At 42.1% G+C, this 20244-nt stretch overlaps 2 protein-coding genes and 1 pseudogene across 9 annotated transcripts in view; 2 read left to right on the plus strand and 1 right to left on the minus strand.

Moving 5' to 3' along the window:
- Window positions 1–20244, plus strand: part of LOC138419154 (zinc finger protein 665-like) — a 35517-nt gene that overhangs the window by 2326 nt on the left and 12947 nt on the right. For 6 of the 8 annotated variants that reach the window (XM_069551423.1, XM_069551425.1, XM_069551427.1 and 3 more), the window contains 3 exons: window positions 11563–11641; window positions 14174–14256; window positions 20023–20149. In XM_069551423.1, coding sequence (XP_069407524.1) covers window positions 14242–14256; window positions 20023–20149 — 142 coding nt within the window. In that variant the 5' untranslated portion in view covers window positions 11563–11641; window positions 14174–14241. The remainder of the gene's footprint in view (window positions 1–11562; window positions 11642–14173; window positions 14257–20022; window positions 20150–20244) is intronic. The other 2 variants (XM_069551424.1, XM_069551429.1) reach the window with 2 other exon arrangements.
- Window positions 18793–19188, minus strand: LOC138418515 (ATP synthase F(0) complex subunit C2, mitochondrial pseudogene; annotated as a pseudogene).
- LOC138419166 (zinc finger protein 347-like) overlaps window positions 20065–20244 on the plus strand; it is a 74823-nt gene continuing 74643 nt past the window's right edge. Inside the window, exon 1 of the mRNA XM_069551547.1 lies at window positions 20065–20149. The gene's annotated coding sequence lies outside the window, so the exon portion shown is untranslated. The remainder of the gene's footprint in view (window positions 20150–20244) is intronic.

Consider the following 20244-nt stretch of genomic DNA (forward strand, 5'->3'; position numbering starts at 1 on the left):
CTATTTTGTGCCATACTTAGCAAAAATGTCACCTCGTTTATCAGTTCTAATGAGGTAGATGAGCCTAGAGTCTATTATACAGAGTGAAATAAGTCAGAAAGAGAAAGACAAATACTGTATATTAATGCATGTATATGGAATTTAGAAAGGTGGTACCAGAGATCCTACATGCAGGGCAACAAAGGGAGACAGAGATGTAAAGAACAGACTTTTGGACTCAGTGGGAGAAGGTGAGGGTGGGATGATTTGAGAGAATAGCACTGAAACATGTAAATTACCATATGTAAAACAGAATTATCAGTGCCAGTTCAATGCACGAAGCAGGGCACCCAAAGCCAGTGCTCTGGAACAACCCAGAGAGATCTGGTGAGGAGAGAGGTGGAAGAGGGTTCAGAATGGGGCTGGGGGGGTGGGGGGTGTCGCTGCTTCTGCTGCTAAGTCGTGTCAGTCGTGTCTGACTCTGTGCGACCCCGTAGATGGCAGCCCAACAGGCTCCTCTGTCCCTGGGATTCTCCAGGCAAGAATACTGGCATGGGTTGTCATTTCCTTCTCCAGTGCATGAAAGTGAAAAGTGAAAGTGAAGTCGCTCAGTTGTGTCCGACTGTTACACTTTTTAGTGACCCCATGGACTGCAGCCTACCAGGCTCCACCATCCATGGGATTTTCCAGGCAAGAGTACTGGAGTGGGGTGCCATTATAGGCACTAGCAGTCTGTTAATGAAGGAAAGGAAGGTTTTAACACTCAGAATGCCACCAGGCCCTTCATCCATAAAATGCATTTTGGGATAATCTTGGCAGCAGATGATTCATCCCAGGCCGTAAAATGACTAACTTGAATCTTGTTGAAGGGCAGAGTACCATACAAATAGTTTTGTTTACATAGATGAGGGGAACAATATCTGAGTATAACATACTGGTTTGTGAAGTAGGTTCTCAGCCATTAGGCGGAACCGACTTGAAGACAGAATCTGGGGTAAGTGCATAGTCCATTCACATAGTTTAAGACTAAAATTTCCATAAGAAAAATGCAGTGGTTAACTCAAGGTTTGAGAATAGTTAACTTCAGGTGAAACCAGGTGTCATTATGGCAACACATATGTTAAGAGAAACCTCCTTTTAAATTTGTATAGAGAAGGACAAAAGTATTGCTAGTTTGTTTCCTCAAGCTGCTTAAGAGAGATAAAAATGTCTGACACTTACAGCCTATTTCTTCCATTTGGAGACCTCTGGCCTTCCTGTCTGTTACCCTCTCAGTCCCCCCTTTTCTTTTAGAAGAATTATGTTGCCTAGGAAAAAGGGGCATTGTTCTCATTCCATAACTGCTTCTGAGCTGACAAGGGGCGTTGTCCTTAAATTGGTGAGGCAACATATTCTCCTAACCCTCATACCGAAGATGTCTGATCCAGGGCCCCCAAATAGTAGTTGGAAGCAGCTGCAGCAGTAGCAGGAGTTTGAGCAACTATTGCAGGAAGGGGGACCCCTTCCAGAGTCTGAAACTGAACTCTTGTCTAACAATCGGAAATGAGTTGTCTGAGGAGACACATGTGCTGACAAAGCAAGAGATTTTATTGGGAAAGGGCACCTGGGTGGAGAGCAGTAGGGTAAGGGAACCCAGGAGAACTGCTCTGCCATGTGGCTTGCGGTGTCGGGTTTTATGGTGATGAGATTAGTTTCCGGGTGGTCTTTGGCCAATCATTCTAATTTGGAGTCTTTCCTGGTGGCGCATGCATCTCTCAGCCAAGATGGATGCTAGCGAGAGAGATTCTGGGATGTGGACAGACACTCCATGTCTCCTTTCGACCTTTCCCGAACTCTTCAGGTTGGTGGTGGTTCATTAGTTCCGTATTCCTTATCAGGATCTCCTGTCATAAAACAACTCATGCAAATGGTTACTATGGTGCCTGGCCAGGGTGAGCAGTTTCAATCAGTGTGCTTCCCCTAACACAGCCATTTGTAACTTAAAAGCTTTCATGCAACTAGAAACAAATCCAGTTACACAGTTACAGATGCAGGGAGCAAACAGCAAAAACAAAACAGTCAGAATTATTGTTAAGATAGTTTTCCACCATGGGGCACTTGTTAACATCTCCCAAAATGAGGCAGTTGAGGCTTCAGGAATATCCATAGCCTCAATCATCTTGTTCATGTGTTTAATAAAATGAATAACATTAGGGGTCATATCAGGTATATATGTACAGCATTGGGTATGAATAATGGTACAAGTTCCTCCTTCGCAGCTGTCAGAATATCTAAAGCCAATCTGTTTTGTAAAACCACCTTTCTAATTTGTGCTTGTTCAGCATTAAGAGCTGCAATAGCTTTTTGAGAATCTTGTAATGCCTGTTGAGTAAAATTAGTCAAAGCATCCACTCGTAGCATAACATCTGTAGTTCCCAAAGAGGGAACAAGTACAGACCTTGCCCACCAAGTTTTAAGGTGGGGTAAATTAGCAGGCTTTTCTGGAAGCTCTGAAAATATAAAGCCGTAAGTAAAAGCTAGACCCAGGGTGCATCTCCCTATCCAACCAAGGGGAGGCCATGCCTATAGGTAAGAGCCACATATCCAATAGGTCCCGTTTGGAGCAAGCCAGCTGACTGAGATATCCAGTCCCAGTTAGTACCTGGCCAGACAAAGGGAGGACCTGAATTGGGGTTGGAAAACATGGGAATGATTATATTGCATACTTCCTGAGGCAAAAATCCCAATTGTTTTTAATCATTGTAATGAAGTTGTTGGCTAACTTTTGGGGTTAGCTCTGTTTGTTCTCAGCATATAGGGGCAGTAGATAATAGACATCCCTTTTCAGGAGTTAGCCATATAACCTCATCCCATATTTGATAAACGTCAGGTAAAAAACCATTAGATCCAGACCTGTTTGCCTTATGTGTAGTGAAATTGTCATTAAACTGAGACAATGTATAATCAAAATTAAAAGTCACGTTATGTCCATAGTTAAAGTACAAAGTGGTGCACCAGACTATTTTAGGGTTGGTAGATGTTATCAGATGAAGAAGAGGCATCACATATGATTGTTGTGGAAGGTATTTGGAGACTTGGAGAAAGTATTTTTCTTGAAGTGGAGATGTGCACCACAAAAGCCTTTCATGATGAAGAGGGGAGCACTCCGCAGACACAGCAGTCAGGCCAGTTGTGGAATGCAGCGTACGAGTGAGCCCAGGACAAGAAGACATTGTCTTGAGGATCAAACAGCACACTCAGGATTTTTGTTATTGTTTTTTTTTTTTGTTTATTTGTTTTTTTTTTTGTTTGTTTGTTTTTTTTTTCACACTCAGGATTTTTGGAGTCAGCAGAAGTAGACTCACATAGATTATCAGGCCCATCTGAAAAGTACAAAGTCATAGCATAGAAAGTAAAGACATAAAATGAAGTCACTTAGTTCTGTTCAGGGTGCCACTTCTTAACTCAAGTTGATGTACCCACGAATAAATTCCTGGCACTTTGACAGCTGTGAAAGAAGAAAGAATTACCTGGTAAGGGCCTTCCCAGAGGGGCTCGAGGGATGGGCCCCCAGATCCCAATGTTTTTATGAGGCCCTCGGTTCCTGTCTCAAATAGAGGCTTGCTTGACTCAGAGGCTGGGTCAGGAGTCATCTCCCAGAGTTTGTTATTACCTGTTGAAAAGCTGAGAGCTGAGTTACATAACTAGTTTAATTCCAAGGCTTCAGGGTCTATAATGATGTCTGTGCATAAGAAAGGCCTTCCATAAATACATTCAAAGGGGGGAAATTCCCTCCTTTTGGGGGGCAGTTCAAGCCCTCATTAAAGCTATGGGTAGGACTTTAATCCAGTTGTCCTGCGTCTCGAGTTAATTTGCGCAGATGTCTTGTGATACTGTCATTAGATTTTTCAACCTTTCCTGAGGATTGGGGTCTCCAGGAACAGTGTAAGTGATATTCTATTTCTAGAGCTTTAGATACCCCCTGAGTTAGAGCAGCTTTAAATGCAGAGCCATTGTCACTCTGAAGGCTCCATGGCAGCCCAAACCTGGGGATAATTTCATGGATTAAAATCTTTGTAACCTCCTTACCCTGCTTACTATGACAGGGAAAAGCCTCAATCCATCCCGTAAAAGCATCTACCCAAACTTGTAAGCAAGAATATCAATTAGCTTTTGGCCTAGGAGTAATATCAATTTCCCAGCCCTCTCCAGGATACTTTCCACTTCGTTGTAACCCAGATATTGCTAGCTTCTCAGTCTTTGGGTTATGTTTCTGATGAACCTCACACCTTTTGATAATGTTCTTTAAAGTTTTCATTACATTTTTACCTTCAGACAAACGAGAAGCCATCTGGTAAGTACTCTCTGCACCCAAATGAAAACGCTGGTATAAACCCTTAAGAATTTTCCATTGAGCATTTTCAGGAATTATTAATCGTCCATCCTCAGACTGTAACCATCCTTTATGTGTAATCTTTGCTCGTCTTTTCTCATGTCGTTCTAATTCTTCCTCGGTATATTATGGTTTTTCCTGTTCCACAGGATCTGTCCAGATCAAAGGCAGCTACAGTGAAGGGGTTTCATAAAGTGCCAGCTTTTCTGGCTTGACAGTCAGCCAGCTGATTATCTTCGGTTGCTTTACTCCCATTCCTGCTGTGCCCTTTGCAATGCAAAACAGCTACTTCTTTAGGACAATATATAGCAGGTAAACTGAGAAGGCAGTAGCACCCCACTCCAGTACTCTTGCCTGGAAAATCCCATGGATCAAGGAACTTGGCAGGCTGCAGTCCATGGGTCGCTAAGAGTCAGACATGACTGAGCGACTTCACTTTTGCTTTTCACTTTTATGCATTGGAGAAGGAAATGGCAACCCACTCCAGTGTTCTTGCCTGGGGAATCCCAGGGACAGTGGAACCTGGTGGACTGCCGTCTGTGGGGTTGCACAGAGTCGGACACAACTGAAGCAACTTAGCAGCAGCATAGAAGTTCAAAGTCTCTCAATCTCTCTGAAATGCTTCATAGGTTCTCCTGTTGCTGTTTTAAACTGTCTTTCTTCCCATATTGCAGCATGAGCATGTATAGTCAAATAAGCATACTTAGAATCCATGTAGATATTTACTCGCTGCCCTTTGCTTAACTCTAGAGGTCGGGTCAGAGCCACAAGCTCCACTAACTGAGCACTGGTTCCCTGGAGGAGAGATTTTGTTTCTGAAACCTGTTCAGCAGTCACCATGGTGTGACCTGCTTTATGCTTTCCATCCCGAACAAAAGAACTGCCATCTGTAAATACTTCCATGTCAGGATTGTCTAATGGGGTATCCATTAGATCCTCCCAAGCTGCATAGTTTAAAGTTAGGAATTGGGAACAATCGTGATCAGGTGTTTCATTTTCCTTCTCAGGAAGGAAAGTGGCAGGATTTAAATGTCCACAGACTTTAAGCTTAGTTACTGGTCCTTCTAACAACAAAGACTGATATTTAAGAAGCCTACTGTCTGTCATCCAAATATTAACCTTAGAATTTAAGATTCCACCCACATATGAGAAGTCAGGACAGTAAGATTTCGTCGATTAATTATTTTTAAAGCTTCAGGTGCTAATAAAGCCACTGCCCCAATTACTCTTAGGCAGTGGGGCCACCCATGTGAAATTACATCTAATTTTCTGCTTAGATAAGTAATAGGGTGCTGGTGAGGCCCTCAGGCTTGTGTCAAAATTCCCAAGGCCGTACCTTTTCTTTCGGTGACAAATTAAATCCTGACCCTGTGGGCAAGCTCAAAGTGATAGCTTGCAGGAGAGCAGTCTGAAGAACCTTAAAAGCCTTTTGAGTATCTGGAGACCAAAGCAGTTTGTCTGTTTGGGCCTGCTGAGTTTCAGCTATAAGTTTATATAAAGGCCTGGCAAGTTCCCCATAACCTGGAATCCAAATATGACAGTAGCCTGTGATTCCCAGAAATCTTCTCAATTCTCTTAAAGTCATAGGTAGGGGGTGATTTAGTACAGGTTTAATTTTCTCAGGGCCTATGGCCCTAGTCCCTTCTGATATGATTAGGCCCAGATATCTAACAGATTGTTGACAAAGCTGAGCCTTTTCTCCTGATGCCTTATAACTGCAGCCTGCCAGAATGCTTAAGAAATCTTCTGAGGCTCCTGAACAAGCTTCCTCTGTCTCAGCACAGAGCAAAATATCATCTACATATTGTAACACCACCGCTTCGGAGCTATTAGTTTTGTAGATCCCGTGACAAACTTTGTCCAAATAAGTGAGGATTGTCACAAAATCCCGGGGGCAAAACTGTCCAGGTTAACTGAGAAGCTGGCTGCATAGGGTCTTCAAAGGCAAATAGAAATTGACTTTCCTCCACCAAAGGCACAGAATAGAAAGCATCTTTCAAATCAATTACTGAGAAATATTTGGCTCGTTCAGGAATTTCAGACAATAGAGTATAAGGATTAGGCACCATGAGGTGTAAAGGAACTACAGCCTCATTTATTATTTGTAAATCTTGAACTAGTCTCCATTTACCATTTGATTTCTTTATACGCAAAATAGGAGTGTTGCATGGACTGTTACAGTGAACTAATAGTCCCTGTTCCTTTAAATTTTCGGTGATGGGTTTTAACCCTTACCCTCAGGTTTCAGTGGATACTGCTGCTTATGTGGAAATAAGTGGGTCTTTGAGCTTGACAACTACAGGAATAGCATTTTGTGCTCGACCCACAGATTTTCCATCAGCCCATACTCTAGGATTTACAGTTTGTTCAACTAAAGGGAGGGCTCCATATTTATGAAAACAGAGGCATGGACGTTGTTCAGTATATTCCTCCCCAAAAGGGGTGAGGGAGACTCTGGCATGATCAGAAGCTCGTGTGAAAAAAGCCCAGAATCTCAGTTACAACATAAAGAATAACTGAAATAATCCCCTTTGGCTCGTCCAGACAGTCCCATTACAGAAGCGGATCCGGAAGGAAGTGGGCCGGGTGCTTCAGTAAACATGGACTATTTTGCCCAGTATCTAAAAGGAAATCGATGGCTTGGCCCCCCACAGTTATTAATACCCGGGGTTCCTCAGGTGTAATTAGGACATAAGCTAGTGTGGGGACCCCCGGGCACCTTGAGTCCTGATTGTCTTGAGAGTCTGACCCCAGGTGTCATTATGACAATCCAGTATTTTAAGAGAAACCTCCTTTTAGATTTGTATAGGAAAGGAAAATAAAAAATCGCTAGTTTGTTTCCTCCTGCTGCTTAAGAGAGCAAAAAATATCTGACACTTGCAGCCTGTTTCCTCCCTTTGGAGACCCCTGGCCTTCCTGCCTGTTACCCTCTCAACATCTTGTAATAAAATAGACATATTTTCAACTGTGGTTTTACCAAAGACATGAATTGTGTGTATGTGTTTATGTGTGCACGCACAAATGGATATTTCTGGTCTCAGCTCTTTACCAGAGGATAATGGAGGTATGACATTAGATCTTGTGAAATTAAAGGCATTTCTTTGAAAAATAGGAAAATAAAAGAACATTTAACATGATAAAACCAAAAAAAATGCTTCATTCTTCCCTTTCAAAAAAAGAAAAACACCTAGTTTAACTGGTAAGTCTAATGGTCTGTTTTCTCCATTTTCTATGATCAGTGGAAAAAAGTGAGCTGTGTGGTGATATGAAGATGTTTCCCTCAGGCCCCTTTTGACTTTTCTGTGCAAATGAGGAAAGATGGGCTACATTGACCTGAAACCTTCCAACAGAGCCTCTCTTCATAACGAAAAAGATTGCTCAGATCCTATTTCCAAGCTGACCCCTTACAATGTTTTTTGTACCAGTGGATGTACATTTGCAATTCTGTATTGTTAAAATATTTTACTGCAATCATATAATAAAGAATTATCTGCTTGGTATCAGTTTGACCCAATCTTGAAAGAAAAGTTTCTTTTGCTCAGATACATGACAGATGTTCCTGGTCTTAAATGGAATGGGCAATAAGGACAAACTTGGGCCACTTGCCCTTCAGCCTCCCATTTCATTATTCAGTTATACCCGGTTCTCTTCGCTCAACTCAGCCCTTCTCATAAACGGCTTCTCTCTGGGCCTGAGGGAGTGCACTTATTACATGCAGATGAGAGACTAGACCGGAATTTCTGAGTCTGAGCAACACTGACCCCTGAAATGATTAGCCAGTTGGCTGTGTGTCTGTGTGTTGCAGTTCCGGATTGGAGGAAGTTTCTGGTGGTGATTAAAATTTTAAATAAATCCCAGTCCTCCCTGAATGAAAAAGGAAAAGGAAAACTGTAGGATGGAGGCAGGATCACAGGCTCAGAATTAGATGACTTCTATGAATGAGGCTAAAGCTGAATGGAGATTTTTTTTTTTTACGTCCTGACGTTCAGACCTCCACTAGCTTTCATTTGTTCTTGGGTCAGAAGCTTGACTCCTCGCTGTTTCTCCACAGCCCTCTGTCAAACTCAGGGCCCTGTCAGTGTCTCCAGCCTCATCCTGGGAGTTGACCCTTTGCTCATGGTTCAGCCTGTCAAGGTTGCATTTACCTTTTCTCTGTTTCCAAATACCCAAACCATGTCTGACATTGTAGTTCCTTTTCTCACCTTCAGGTCACCGTGCCTCAGGCCCTTTGTCACCCTTCAAGTCTAGGCTCAGAGAGGTCTCCCCATCCCCTCCTAACAGTCTCTCTCATGTTATCCAGGTTTATTGCCTGAGTATCAATTGCCATCAGGAGAAATCCATGCCCTTCTTCATGGGTTATTTTGAGTCCTTCCTTGTTCCCCTCTTTTTAGGGCTCATAGTGTTCCTCTTCTTCCCAGCATGGCTGTAGTACCTGTTACTGGAAATGTCTTTAGATGACAGGACTATGGGTTGGGCTGAATTATCCTCAGGGAAGACCAAGAGAACAGGGCAGGTGATGAAGATGTTTCCCATGTTCTGGACATTTCAGCTGTAATTGATCTTTACCCCATGTGACTACTTAATTACTCAAAAGATGAGCCAAGAAATATAGGAAATCCTGAAAAGCTGTACAGAACTGGTGTCCTCAAGCAGTGGGCTAAGATGTCCCCATGTTTTGTCTGCTGGGTTTCATCCTCTGCAGCCCCCAGATCTAAGCTCTGTCCAACCAGGACCAGTCACCATCGTGGACAGCAGCTTTGCCATCTAAGAGTTCATGTGCTCAGTGTTAGCACTGTGATTTCAGTGCTGTGAGGATGAGCAAAAATCCAAAACCTAATGGGGCAGGAAGGAAACGCTGCCCCCTGCACCCCCTAAGAGCTAGAATATCTTCCAAGTAGGTGTGGGTGGAGAAAACAGGAGAGAGTGAGACCTGGAGACCCTTGCTTTGAGACTTCCTCATCTCACATGCCTTTGTAGGTGGACTCTATAATGTCCCCAGGTGGTGGCAAACTTGCCCAGGAGGGCCAGTCTCTTGATTTTCATACTGCATGTGCAGTGTCCTTTGGGTGGTAGCTTGTGGGCACTCCTCTTGTGATCCCTTTTGCCAGGAAACCCATGTTCGCTTTAGTTTTGCTTAGTCCAGTCATCAGGGAGGAGAGGCAGACAAATGGGGAAAGTAGAGGGAGCCTGGTGGGGTCTGCAGGAGGGTTGTGGCAGTACTCGGGGGCATCAAGATGAGCCCAGTGAGTGGAGTGTGCGCCTATCCCAAGTGTAGTTGCAAGGACAAGGGGTGTATGGATCTGTTAGAAGAGAATGTCTCTGTTCAAGCTGGAGCACCTGGAAGCAGGTTTGTTGGAGAGTCCGCATGGAGTGGTTTGAGGTTCTACTGCCTGAGCTCGTGTTCCCCAGGACAGCAGTGCTGAGGCTGACATGTGCCTGCACAAGTTTGATTTGACAACTCGTGACCACACGTGAGCAGCAATGAAAGACGTGGAATTCAGCCGAGAAAAGTCTTTCCCACTGTTAGAACTGTGGCCTCGGCTGAGCCCTCAGACACCTGTGCTTGCAGGAAGATGGGAGCCTTGGGCTTGAGGGGCTGGTTCTAGCAGGTGCCCTCAGCATCCACTCCACTCCCTGGCTTTTGTTGGCTCTTTTATCAGGCAGGCAACGTAGAATAACAGGGAAAATCTCAGGTCATTTTTTGCATCAACTTTGATATCATTATGTACTTGGGGTTGCCGGTGCAGAAAGGTTCATGTACATTTGGGACGATGCCAAGAGAATCTGGAGTGTTTCCTTGGAAAATGCTGAGGTCCAGAGGGCCATGTGCATCATTGGAATTATCCCTCTTTTTCATAGTCTTTGGAGATTTCAAAGCTTGACCTGGATCACTCACTCTAAATGAAAATATAGTGTCTTGTGTCTGTGGATCCTTGGGTGTCCTCTTTTGTATTTTGCCTCATGCATGAGCAATCAGGGCTTGGAATGCTTTGTGTTTGTATAAGAGGGTTAGAGGCTCATTATGGGCTCTGTGGACACTCTGCTGGACACGATGAAAGTTTGTAAGTTTGTTTGAGTCCTGCTGGGAAAGTGGGAGTACTAGGGTTAAGATCACAGAATGCTTGTTACAAGGTGGCCCTACACGGTAGGGATCTCTGGGCCCAACCTGAGAAGAGTCATAAAGTCCTGTGACGTTGGGGAGGATGGGTCCAGAAAATCAGAGGGCAGTGATGCCACAGTGATCTGCAGCCTGGAGGCTTGTCATCTAGAAGATGCGGCTGCAACTGTCTTGCTGCCAGTCTGGGTTATGTGTTATCCACTCCTGTCCCTCCCAAAATAAGCACACATACAGACACAGTACAGAAAACATGGAATCTTAACTACACTGTTGTTGGTAATGTAAATGGTATTGCTATGTTGGAAAATAAAAGTTCCTTCACAAGTCAATATAGAACAGCCTACAGTCTGTCAAACCCATTTCTGACAGATATCCAAAGGAAAAGCAATCAGTTTTTCAGGGATATATCCACAGTTCCATGAGTGTGACTAGATTGGCAGTAGCCAAGGCATAGACACAGCCCAGATGTCTCTTGACAAAAGAATAGGTTACAAAAGTGTGGTATAGAAATATTTATTATATACTTACATTTATGAATGATTTTTTCTCTGTATATAAATATAAAAAATCAAGTATCCTGCATTTATGCCAGAATGAATGAACCTAGAGAACATTATGCCAAGTGAAATTAGCCTGACAAAGGAGGGCAGACCCTATGTCGAAACTAGAATTGTCACACTTATAGAGCCATCGAGTAATAAGGCTGTTACCAGAAGCTGGGTAGAGGGGGAAATGAGGCACTGGTAGTCAAAGAGGAGAGATTTTCCATTGTAAAATAAGTATGTTCTAGGGATCTGAGGTACTGCATGCTGCTGGTAGCATTTCTATATCCTTGAAATTCACCCAGAGAAAAAAATAATACAGTGTAGTTATAGGTGGAAGTGTAACTTCCTCGACTATAATAATTATTCAGTGTATGAGTCTATCACATGATCACTTTGTACACAGTACATTTATACCATTTTTGTTAGTTACGCCTTAGTAAGGCTGGGAAAGAAAAAGAATTGGGAGGGGAGGGGTGCTTTTCTCTGAATGGTGCTCAGTCCAGGCTTCACATTTCATTGATGACGCATTTTGCATACACATGTGCCAGAATCCAGCTCCAGCAGCCAGGGAATCAGCCTGAAGAGATGAGCGGTGTCGGTGGAGAATGATGCAGCCTCTGACTCAAGGTAAGGGACTGCATGTTTAGTTCAAGCTTCAGGTTCTCCTTTATACTTTGACAAAAGCATTAGGTCAGAGGTTTGGCATTTTCAGTTTCCCCTCACCCAGATTTATTGGCTCCATAAAACATTGTTGCCCTTCAAACAGAGTTTCTACTTCAGCGATTCTCTCAGAATCCTGTTTACTTTAACTTGTGATTACATTGTAACTCATGCTTATGTCTGGGCTGCATACCACATTACTCAGTTTATTTCTTACCTTTCTAAATCCTGTTTGCCCCTAGAATCTTAAGCACACTATCTCCTAAAAAGGCTTCTAGCTATTAATATCTCTGAAATTCCTGATCTGTATAAGCTATAGTAAAACACGTTAGCACTACCACATTCCTTAAATTTTTAGCTTCTAACTATTCTTCAGTTCATTTCAGTTCAGTCTCTCAACTGGAATTCCATCACCTCCACTAGCTTTGTTCATAGTAATGCTTTCTACGGCCCACTTGACTTCACATTCCAGGATGTCTGGCTCTAGATGAGTGATCATACCATCGTGATTATCCAGGTCGTGACGATCTTTTTTTTTTTTTGTACAGTTCTTCTGTGTATTCTTGCCACCTCTTCTTAATATCTTCTGCTTCCATTAGGTCCATACCATTTCTGTCCTTTATCGAGCCCATCTTTGCATGTAATGTTCCCTTGGTATCTCTAATGTTCTTGAAGAGATCTCTAGTCTTTCCCATTCCGTTGTTTTCCTCTGTTTCTTTGTATTGATCACTGAAGAAGGCTTTCTTATCTCTTCTTGCTATTCTTTGAAACTCTGCATTCAGATGCTTATATCTTTCTTTTTCTCCTTTGCTTTTTGCTTCTCTTTTTTTCACAGCTATTTTTAAGACCTCCCCAGACAGTCATTTTGCTTTTTTCCATTTCTTTTCCATGGGGATGGTCTTGATCCCTGTCTCCTGTGCAATGTTATGAACCTCATCCTGTAGTTCATCACTCTATCTATCAGATCTAGGCCCTTAAATCTATTTCTCACTTCCACTGTATAATTGTAAGGGATTTGATTTAGGTCATACCTGAATGGTCTAGTGGTTTTCCCTACTTTCTTCAATTTAATTCTGAATTCGGTAATAAGGAGTTCATGATCTGAGCCACAGTCAGCTCCCAGTCTTGTTTTTGTTGACTGTATAGAGCTTCTCCGTCTTTGGCTGCAAAGAATATAATCAATGTGATTTTGGTGTTGACCATCTGGTGATGTCCATGTGTAGAGTCTTCTCTTGTGTTGTTGGAAGAGGGTGTTTGCTAGGACCAGTGCATTGTCTTGGCAAAACTCTGTTAGTCTTTGCCTTGCTTCATTCTGCATTCTAAGGCCAAATTTGCCTGTTACTCCAGGTGTTTCTTGACTTCCTACTTTTGCATTCCAGTTCCCTATAATGAAAAGGACATCTTTTTTGGGTGTTAGGTCTAAAAGGTCTTGTAAGTCTTCATAGAACCGTTCAACTTCAGCTTCTTCAGCATTACTGGTTGGGGCATCGACTTGGATTACTGTGATATTGAATGGTTTGCCTTGGAAATGAACAGAGAGCATTCTGTCATTCTTGAGATTGCATCCAAGTACTGCAGTTTGGACTCTTTTGTTGACCATGATGGCCACTCAATTTCTTAATTATTCCTAAACCCTAAATTCAGTAAACTTCCTTTGCCATTAACATTTCCTTCACAAATATGTCTTAGATGACAATCCTTCCCATGGCGTCAAGCTGCAGCCTACATGATCATCCTGGAATACTCTTTGTAAAGATCCTTGAACAAATGTCAGTGGTTAACTTTATGGATTATTCTCTGGGCACAACTGCAGAAGGCTTTGTGCCTTCTCATGCTCCTCTCAAGATCAAAAAGCACCTTAACATTCTTTTCAGTCAGCTCTACTGAGGAAAGGAAATAACAAGTCATAATCACAAGACCTAATTCCTTCATTCTGGGTTCGTGCTTGCGGGATAAGTAGAGGGGTTTGGGGCCGTGCCTCCGTTTTGTCAGTAACGTGTAATATGGCTCCCGACACACATGTTTTGTACCCTCTGACCAGAGATTCCCCTTCAGGTAGTTTGTGTTGGTCCACAGCTTGAGAATGTTTAAGATGGCCCAGTTGATTCCAGTCTGGATCCCTCACTGAGCATCAGGACTCTCGAGTCCTCCCTTTCCTGACAGCTGAGATCTTGGCTGAGGAGGGTGTGCTCTGTTTTGGGGGTTGGATCAGGGCCTGCTCTGTGACCTGAAGGAGATTGTCTGGTCAGCGGAGTTGCCTCCTGCTGCTGTGTACTTGAGGCCTCAGCAGGAGGGGAGTGTGATCTGAGGGAAAGTGTGTGAAAGTCCCATGTTGGGACTCTCTGCGGAAGTTAACTGTCCTGAGACCCTCCTGAGACAGTGACCACAGGGAACTGTCTGTTCCTCATGATGAGGGCTTCCCTGTGTGTGTGGCTGGGGCTCAGGAAGGGGATGTGTTGACTCTAAGCATTAAACATCATGTTTTCAACATGATGATAGACCTCTGAAGACTCGTGTTGCCTGAGGAAGCCCTGAAGTTAAGGAAGAGGAAAGAAAAGGATCGAGACATGGCTGTTTCTCAGGTAAGGTCATATTTAGTCTGTCCTTCCTGAAATGCCCTTCTCTGGACTTGCTAATCATGTCTGACTCTGGAATGTCCTGTGTGACTCCTGTACACGCACACTCACCCGGGGCCCTCCCTCAGGCCCTGTCGTCTCCACTTAGATCCCTTCTCCCCATGGCCCAGTGACCTGACACTTGTGGGTAGGCTCCCCTGGGCACTGTCCTGGGCAGGGCTTGTCTCCCACGGGTTGGACATGCGGTCTCAGTACTGTTGGGCAGCAGGGATTGCTTAGGGCCTATCTGGATGCGCTGTCTCCTCTGTCAACCAGGGTAAGGAAACTGCTCGTGGAAGTCAGGTGTTAGTATGCACAATAGCTGGTTAAATCTGGGAAACAGATCAGTTGAGCCTGTCCTTTCCCTTTTGTGTATCTGACATCCTTGTGAATATACCTTACATATATATATACACAAAGAATTATTTCTGAGTACTGTGTTCTGTTCAGTTGGTTTATTTGTCTGTTTTAATACCAGTACCACATCACCTTGATTACCTTGTAATAGGTGTTGAAATAGAAAGACCTCCATCTTCCTTCTTCAAGAGTTTTGCTGTTTGCTCTTAGAATAGTTCTATGACTTTCACGATGTTTTATTCTGCTTCTACAATGATTGTCGTGGCAGTTTTGATAATGAGTTAATTGGTTTATTGACCCTTTGTGTGGTTATTAAAGAATCTTTTTGATATTCCATGTTTCTTTTGTAATCTTCATGATTTTTACTGATGAAACTTTGTCATGTGGGAAAGAAGAGACATTTACTTCTTTTTCAATTTGGGGACCTTTGATTTCCTTTTCTCATCTACTTGCTCGAAGGGTTTCAGTGCTTTGTTGAACTGTAGTGCAGAGTGTGCATCCTTGCCTTCTTCTTAACCTCGGAGGAAAAGCTTTCATTCTTTCCCCATTGCTGTGCTCTTTTCATAATGGCATTTATTATGTTGATGTTGGTATAATTTATTCTTTGTAGTTTGTTGAGTGTTCCATCTTGAAAGGTTGTCAAATTGTTGTCGAATGTTTTTTTCCTGCATCAAGATGATCCTGTTTTTTTTCTCCTTTAATCTGTTAATGTAGTGTGTCATATTAATTGATTTTTGTATGTTGACTTCTCCTTGCCTTATATGAATAAAATCCACTTGGTTATGGTGTCAGATCTTTTTATTTATTTATTTAAATTATTTTAATTGAAGGATAATGGCTTTACAGAACTTGTTGTTTTCTGCCAAATACCAACATGAATCAGCCATAGTTATACATATGTCCCCTCCCTCCCATCTTCCTCCGTATCCCACCCCTGTAGGTTGTTAGAGAGCCCCTCTTTCAGTTCCCTGAGTCATTCAGCAAATTCGCATTGGCTCTCTACTTTATATATGGTAATGTAAGCTTCCATGTTACTCTCTCCATACATCTCACCCTCTCCTTCCTCCCCTCCCACCTCCATCTGTTCTCTGTGTCTGTTTCTTCAGATCTTTTTAATATGTGTTGAAGTTGGTTTGCAGGTATTTTAATTTTACATCAGTATTCATCAGGGGTATTGGTTTCTAGTTTTCCTTTCTTGTGTCTTTGGGAAATCATCAAACTATTAGAATCATGCTTGCTTCATAGAATTAGCAGGATTAGTGGTAGTTCTTTTGTAAATGTTTGGTAGAATTAGGTCCTGTATTTTTCTTAGAGGTTTCTGACTACTTTTTAAATCTCTCTAGTTATAATGGGCTTCCCTGATGGCTCAAATCATAAAGAATCTGCCTTCAGTGCGGGAGACCCAGGTTCTTTCCCTGGGTCGGAAGATTCCCTGGAGAAAGGAATGGCTGTCTAGTCCAGTCTTCTTGTCTGGAGAAATTCCATGGACAGAGGAGCCTTGTGGGCTACAGTGCATGAGGTCACAAAGAGTCAGACACGACTGAGTGGCTAACACTTTCACTTTCAACACTTCTCCACTTTTTTCTTAATAAGTAAAATAGTTTGTATGTTTCTAAGAATTTGCTAGTATCTCCTATATACTGTCACTTATAGGCATTATTGATCATAGTACTTCCTTATCTTTAGAAACTTTCTTTGACATGAGTTGTAATCACTCCAGTTTCATATCTGTTTTTAATTATTTGGATCATTTTTTCTCTTGTCCTTAGTCTAGGTGGGGGTTTTCGTATACAATTTTTTCAAAACATCAACTCTTGGTTTGTTGATTTTTATATTTTTCTACTTTCTATTGTATCTCTGGTTTAATCTTTCTTATTTACATGTTTCCTTCTGCTAAGCTTGAGTTTAGTTTGTTTTCTGTTTTCTGCTTCCTAGAGGTCTAAAAATAGATTTCAGATTTAAGATCTTTTTTTTTTTTTTTTTTTTTTTTTTACTGTAAGCATTTAACCTTTCAGACTTTCCTTTTAGTACAGTGGTCTTTGTGTGTTATAAATTTTGTAATGTTGTGTTTTCCTTTTGATCCATGTATTTAAAAATTTCCATGTGATTTTTTTCTTAGACCCATTTGTGGTGTAAGAGTGAGTTTTTTAATGTCCACATTTGAGGAATTTTCTTTTTTTCTTATGTTTATTTCGTTGTTGTTAGGGAAGATACTTTTATGGTACCAGTCTCTTAAAACGGTTAATTTTGGCCTAACATATGTTCTCTCATAGAGAATGGTTTATGTGTCCTTGAGATACAGGTGTTTTATGCTTTTGTTGGGCCGTGTGATCTGTACATGCCTGTTCAATGTTTGCTTCATTTTTCTGAAATATCTAATATTCAGTTCAGTTCACTTCAGTCGCTCAGTCGTGTCCGACTCTTTGTGACCCCATGAATCGCAGAACGCCAGGCCTCCCTGTTCATCACCATCTTCTGGAGTTCACTCAGACTCACATCCATTGAGTCCGTGATGCCATCCAGCCATCTCATCCTCTGTCGTCCCCTTCTCCTCCTGCCCCCAATCCCTCCCAGCATCAGAATCTTTTCCAGTGAGTCACCTCTTCGCGTGAGGTGGCCAAAGTACTGGAGTTTCAGCTTTAGCATCATTCCTTCCAAAGAAATTCCAGGGTTGATCTCCTTCAGAATGGACTGGTTGGATCTCCTTGCAGTCCAAGGGACTCTCAAGAGTCTTCTCCAACACCACAGTTAAAAAGCATCAATTCTTTGGTGGTCAGCCTTCTTCACAGTCCAACTCTCACATCCATACATGACCACTGGAAAAACCATAGCCTTGACTAGACGGACCTTAGTCGGCAAAGTAATGTTTCTGCTTTTGAATATACTTAGATGTGTATATATTTTTACTTGTTACAGCTTTTTGGTAAATTGATCGTTTTATTATTATACAATATTTATCTCATTGCACTTTTTTTCTTCAGTTCATTTTGTCTGATATAACAGTCTCCCCTACTCTGTTTAGGATGGACTGTCTTTTTCCATCCTTTCACTTTTCATCTTTCCATGTCCTTAGGTTTGTGAGTACTACCTGTTTCAACTCTCTGACAAACTCTGTGTCTCTTGCCCTGTGTTTTACCTCCTCTTACTTCTTCTAGTCGCCCCTCCTCGTGTGCATCCTATGGTGGTGAAATACAGGCACCCTGGACAGCTCCTTTCATGCCACTGTAATTTCAGAAGGAATATATTGAATGTTTCCTTCCTATCATGATGTTTCTTTAGAAAGTCTTGGTTAATAACTATATCTTTTTCCATATTCTTTTCTGACATGATATTTAATTCTCTGAGAAGTTTTTTTTACTTTGCTTTTGTGATAATTCTTTTTTGTCATAATCTAATGACTCTTCTAATTTCAGATCTGTTTTATTAGTGGAAAAAAAAGCAAAGAAAGTCTTTGGCTTCTGTTAATGCCTTGCTATGTAAATTTAAATGGGTAAAATTTTATCTTTATATATAGTAATTTTATTATGAATTGAGTTCAAGTATTTTTTTTTTAATATTTTTACCAGTTTTCTTTTGGTAGCTTAGTATAGAATCCTGTTGACAAACTCGGCTAAGTACAAAGGATACATAGTTATTGTCTGAAGAATGCTGAAATACATGTGAATAAAAGGATAATATAAAATTGTCCAAAAATCCTGTTCAAAAGACAAATCCTCTCATTTCAGTTAATTTTTTATAGATAAGTATGCATGCATGTGCAAGTCTGTGGTTTAGATACAAGACATCATGATTTTAAGACTACATATCACCTTTTTTTTTTTCAGTTGAAATTATGTTATCAGTATAATCTGTGGCCTTGAAATTTTCTGAACAATCCTGTTAGTGTTTTAAGTAGTAAATTACTAAGAGTTGTGTTTCTGTATCCACGTCTGTAATGACTTTTCATGCCATTCCACATTGTTCACCTTGGACTTTTTTTTTTTTATATTAATACAATATTTATTTGTTTTCCTTCTGTCAAAGCCTGAGCCCACCACTTTCCCCAGGCTGCCTGTGGAATTCCAGGAAAGGGAACATACAGGGCAGACACAGGAGAAAGAACTATGGGAGGTGGAAATAGCTCCTTCATATCGTGAAGAAGACGAGCTAGACAACCATCAGGCAAAAGAGCCCCATGGCCTTTGAGAGGGCCAACCCCATGGCGTAGAAGAGCTACTGTTTCAGAGAAGGGTTCCTGGCATAACAGTGAAGCTCCCGAACACAGTCCCACTTCCAGCCCTGGAGCCAGCCACCCCTGCTGTGGCAACTCCAGCTCCAGGGAACTTGGCTGCTGTGTCAAAGTCCTTTGAAATGGCAGTGGTTTGGAAGTTGTGGCTAGGAATAAGTGAGATGGTCGGGGGACCTGGGGCTGCCAAGCTGCTGTGGCTCTCATAGGTCAGTGTCTCCAGTCCTTCACCACCACTGTGGACAGTGATCGCTCAACAGGGGGGAGGTTCTCCCGATCAGGGAGAGGGGAGAGACTACTTTGGCACAGGTGTCCATTTTCAAGGGATGAAGGCCCAAGGCCCAAGAGCTGCTCCCCCTGCAGAGAAGACAGAGGGGCAGGGAAGAGGCTCACCTTGGACTTCTTTCAAGTTTTCTTTAGAAGCCCTCTGTCAAAGGACTTGTAATGTTGTCTGTATTACTTCACTGTTAGATGCTTAAGCTTCAGTTGCTGAGCCCAAGCTTCTGAGTTCAGGTGCTTCATGTAACATTTCTTACCTTCTTGATCTGATTCAAGTTTCTCAGAGTGTCTGTGACACAGGTTTTCTTCTCTAAGGTGGGAACAGATGGTTGTTTAATGAGCTGTTATATTGATGACAGGTTCTTGCCTATAAAGTACTTATTTAATATTTAGAGTAATGCTACAGTAATTTAGAGCAACAGGAAGCCTTCAGACACTGTTAGTTCTTGCTGCTGTTATCGACATCATACCTGAAAATTTTGACCTTTCCATTAAAAGTGCCATGGACTTTGTCATCTCTGAAGACACCACTCATGCTGTACCTCATCGAGATAATGAATTGCACTCACTGGGTAGAATATAATGTCTGACACTTCTGTATAGCCAAAACAGTGTTGAGCTTTATTTTTATATATTTCATGGATTTTGAACAATGATGAAAAATCCATATTAATTGGAGGATCTCATAAGGTCTTAGGAAAAAGCATAAGAAATTAAAATTAGAGATCCATACTTTCTCCAGATACCCCTGCATGGATCTGTTAGAACACATACTTCAACCAAGTCAATCCTTGCCCCTTACCACCCTTTCTCTTTTGTATGAAAATGAGAACTTTTCATGGCCCTTTTGGTGACATGTGGTTTCATTTCAGGAACAACTGACTTCTGAGGATGTGGCCATTGAATTCACTCAGGAGGAGTGGGAATTCCTGGATCCTGCTCAGAGGGCCTTGTACAGGGATGTGATGCTGGAGACCTATAGGAACCTGCTGTCTGTGGGTGAGGATGACTTCCTTCCAGAGCTGCCGTAGGGTATCTGCATTTTCCCTGTGTGCCCCTTGGGAGGACCTGATGTCTTTCATCTGAGAGTTCTG

The sequence above is a fragment of the Ovis canadensis genome, chromosome 14, assembly GCF_042477335.2.
Source record: "Ovis canadensis isolate MfBH-ARS-UI-01 breed Bighorn chromosome 14, ARS-UI_OviCan_v2, whole genome shotgun sequence".
In the NCBI taxonomy this organism is placed as follows: Eukaryota; Metazoa; Chordata; class Mammalia; order Artiodactyla; family Bovidae; genus Ovis; species Ovis canadensis.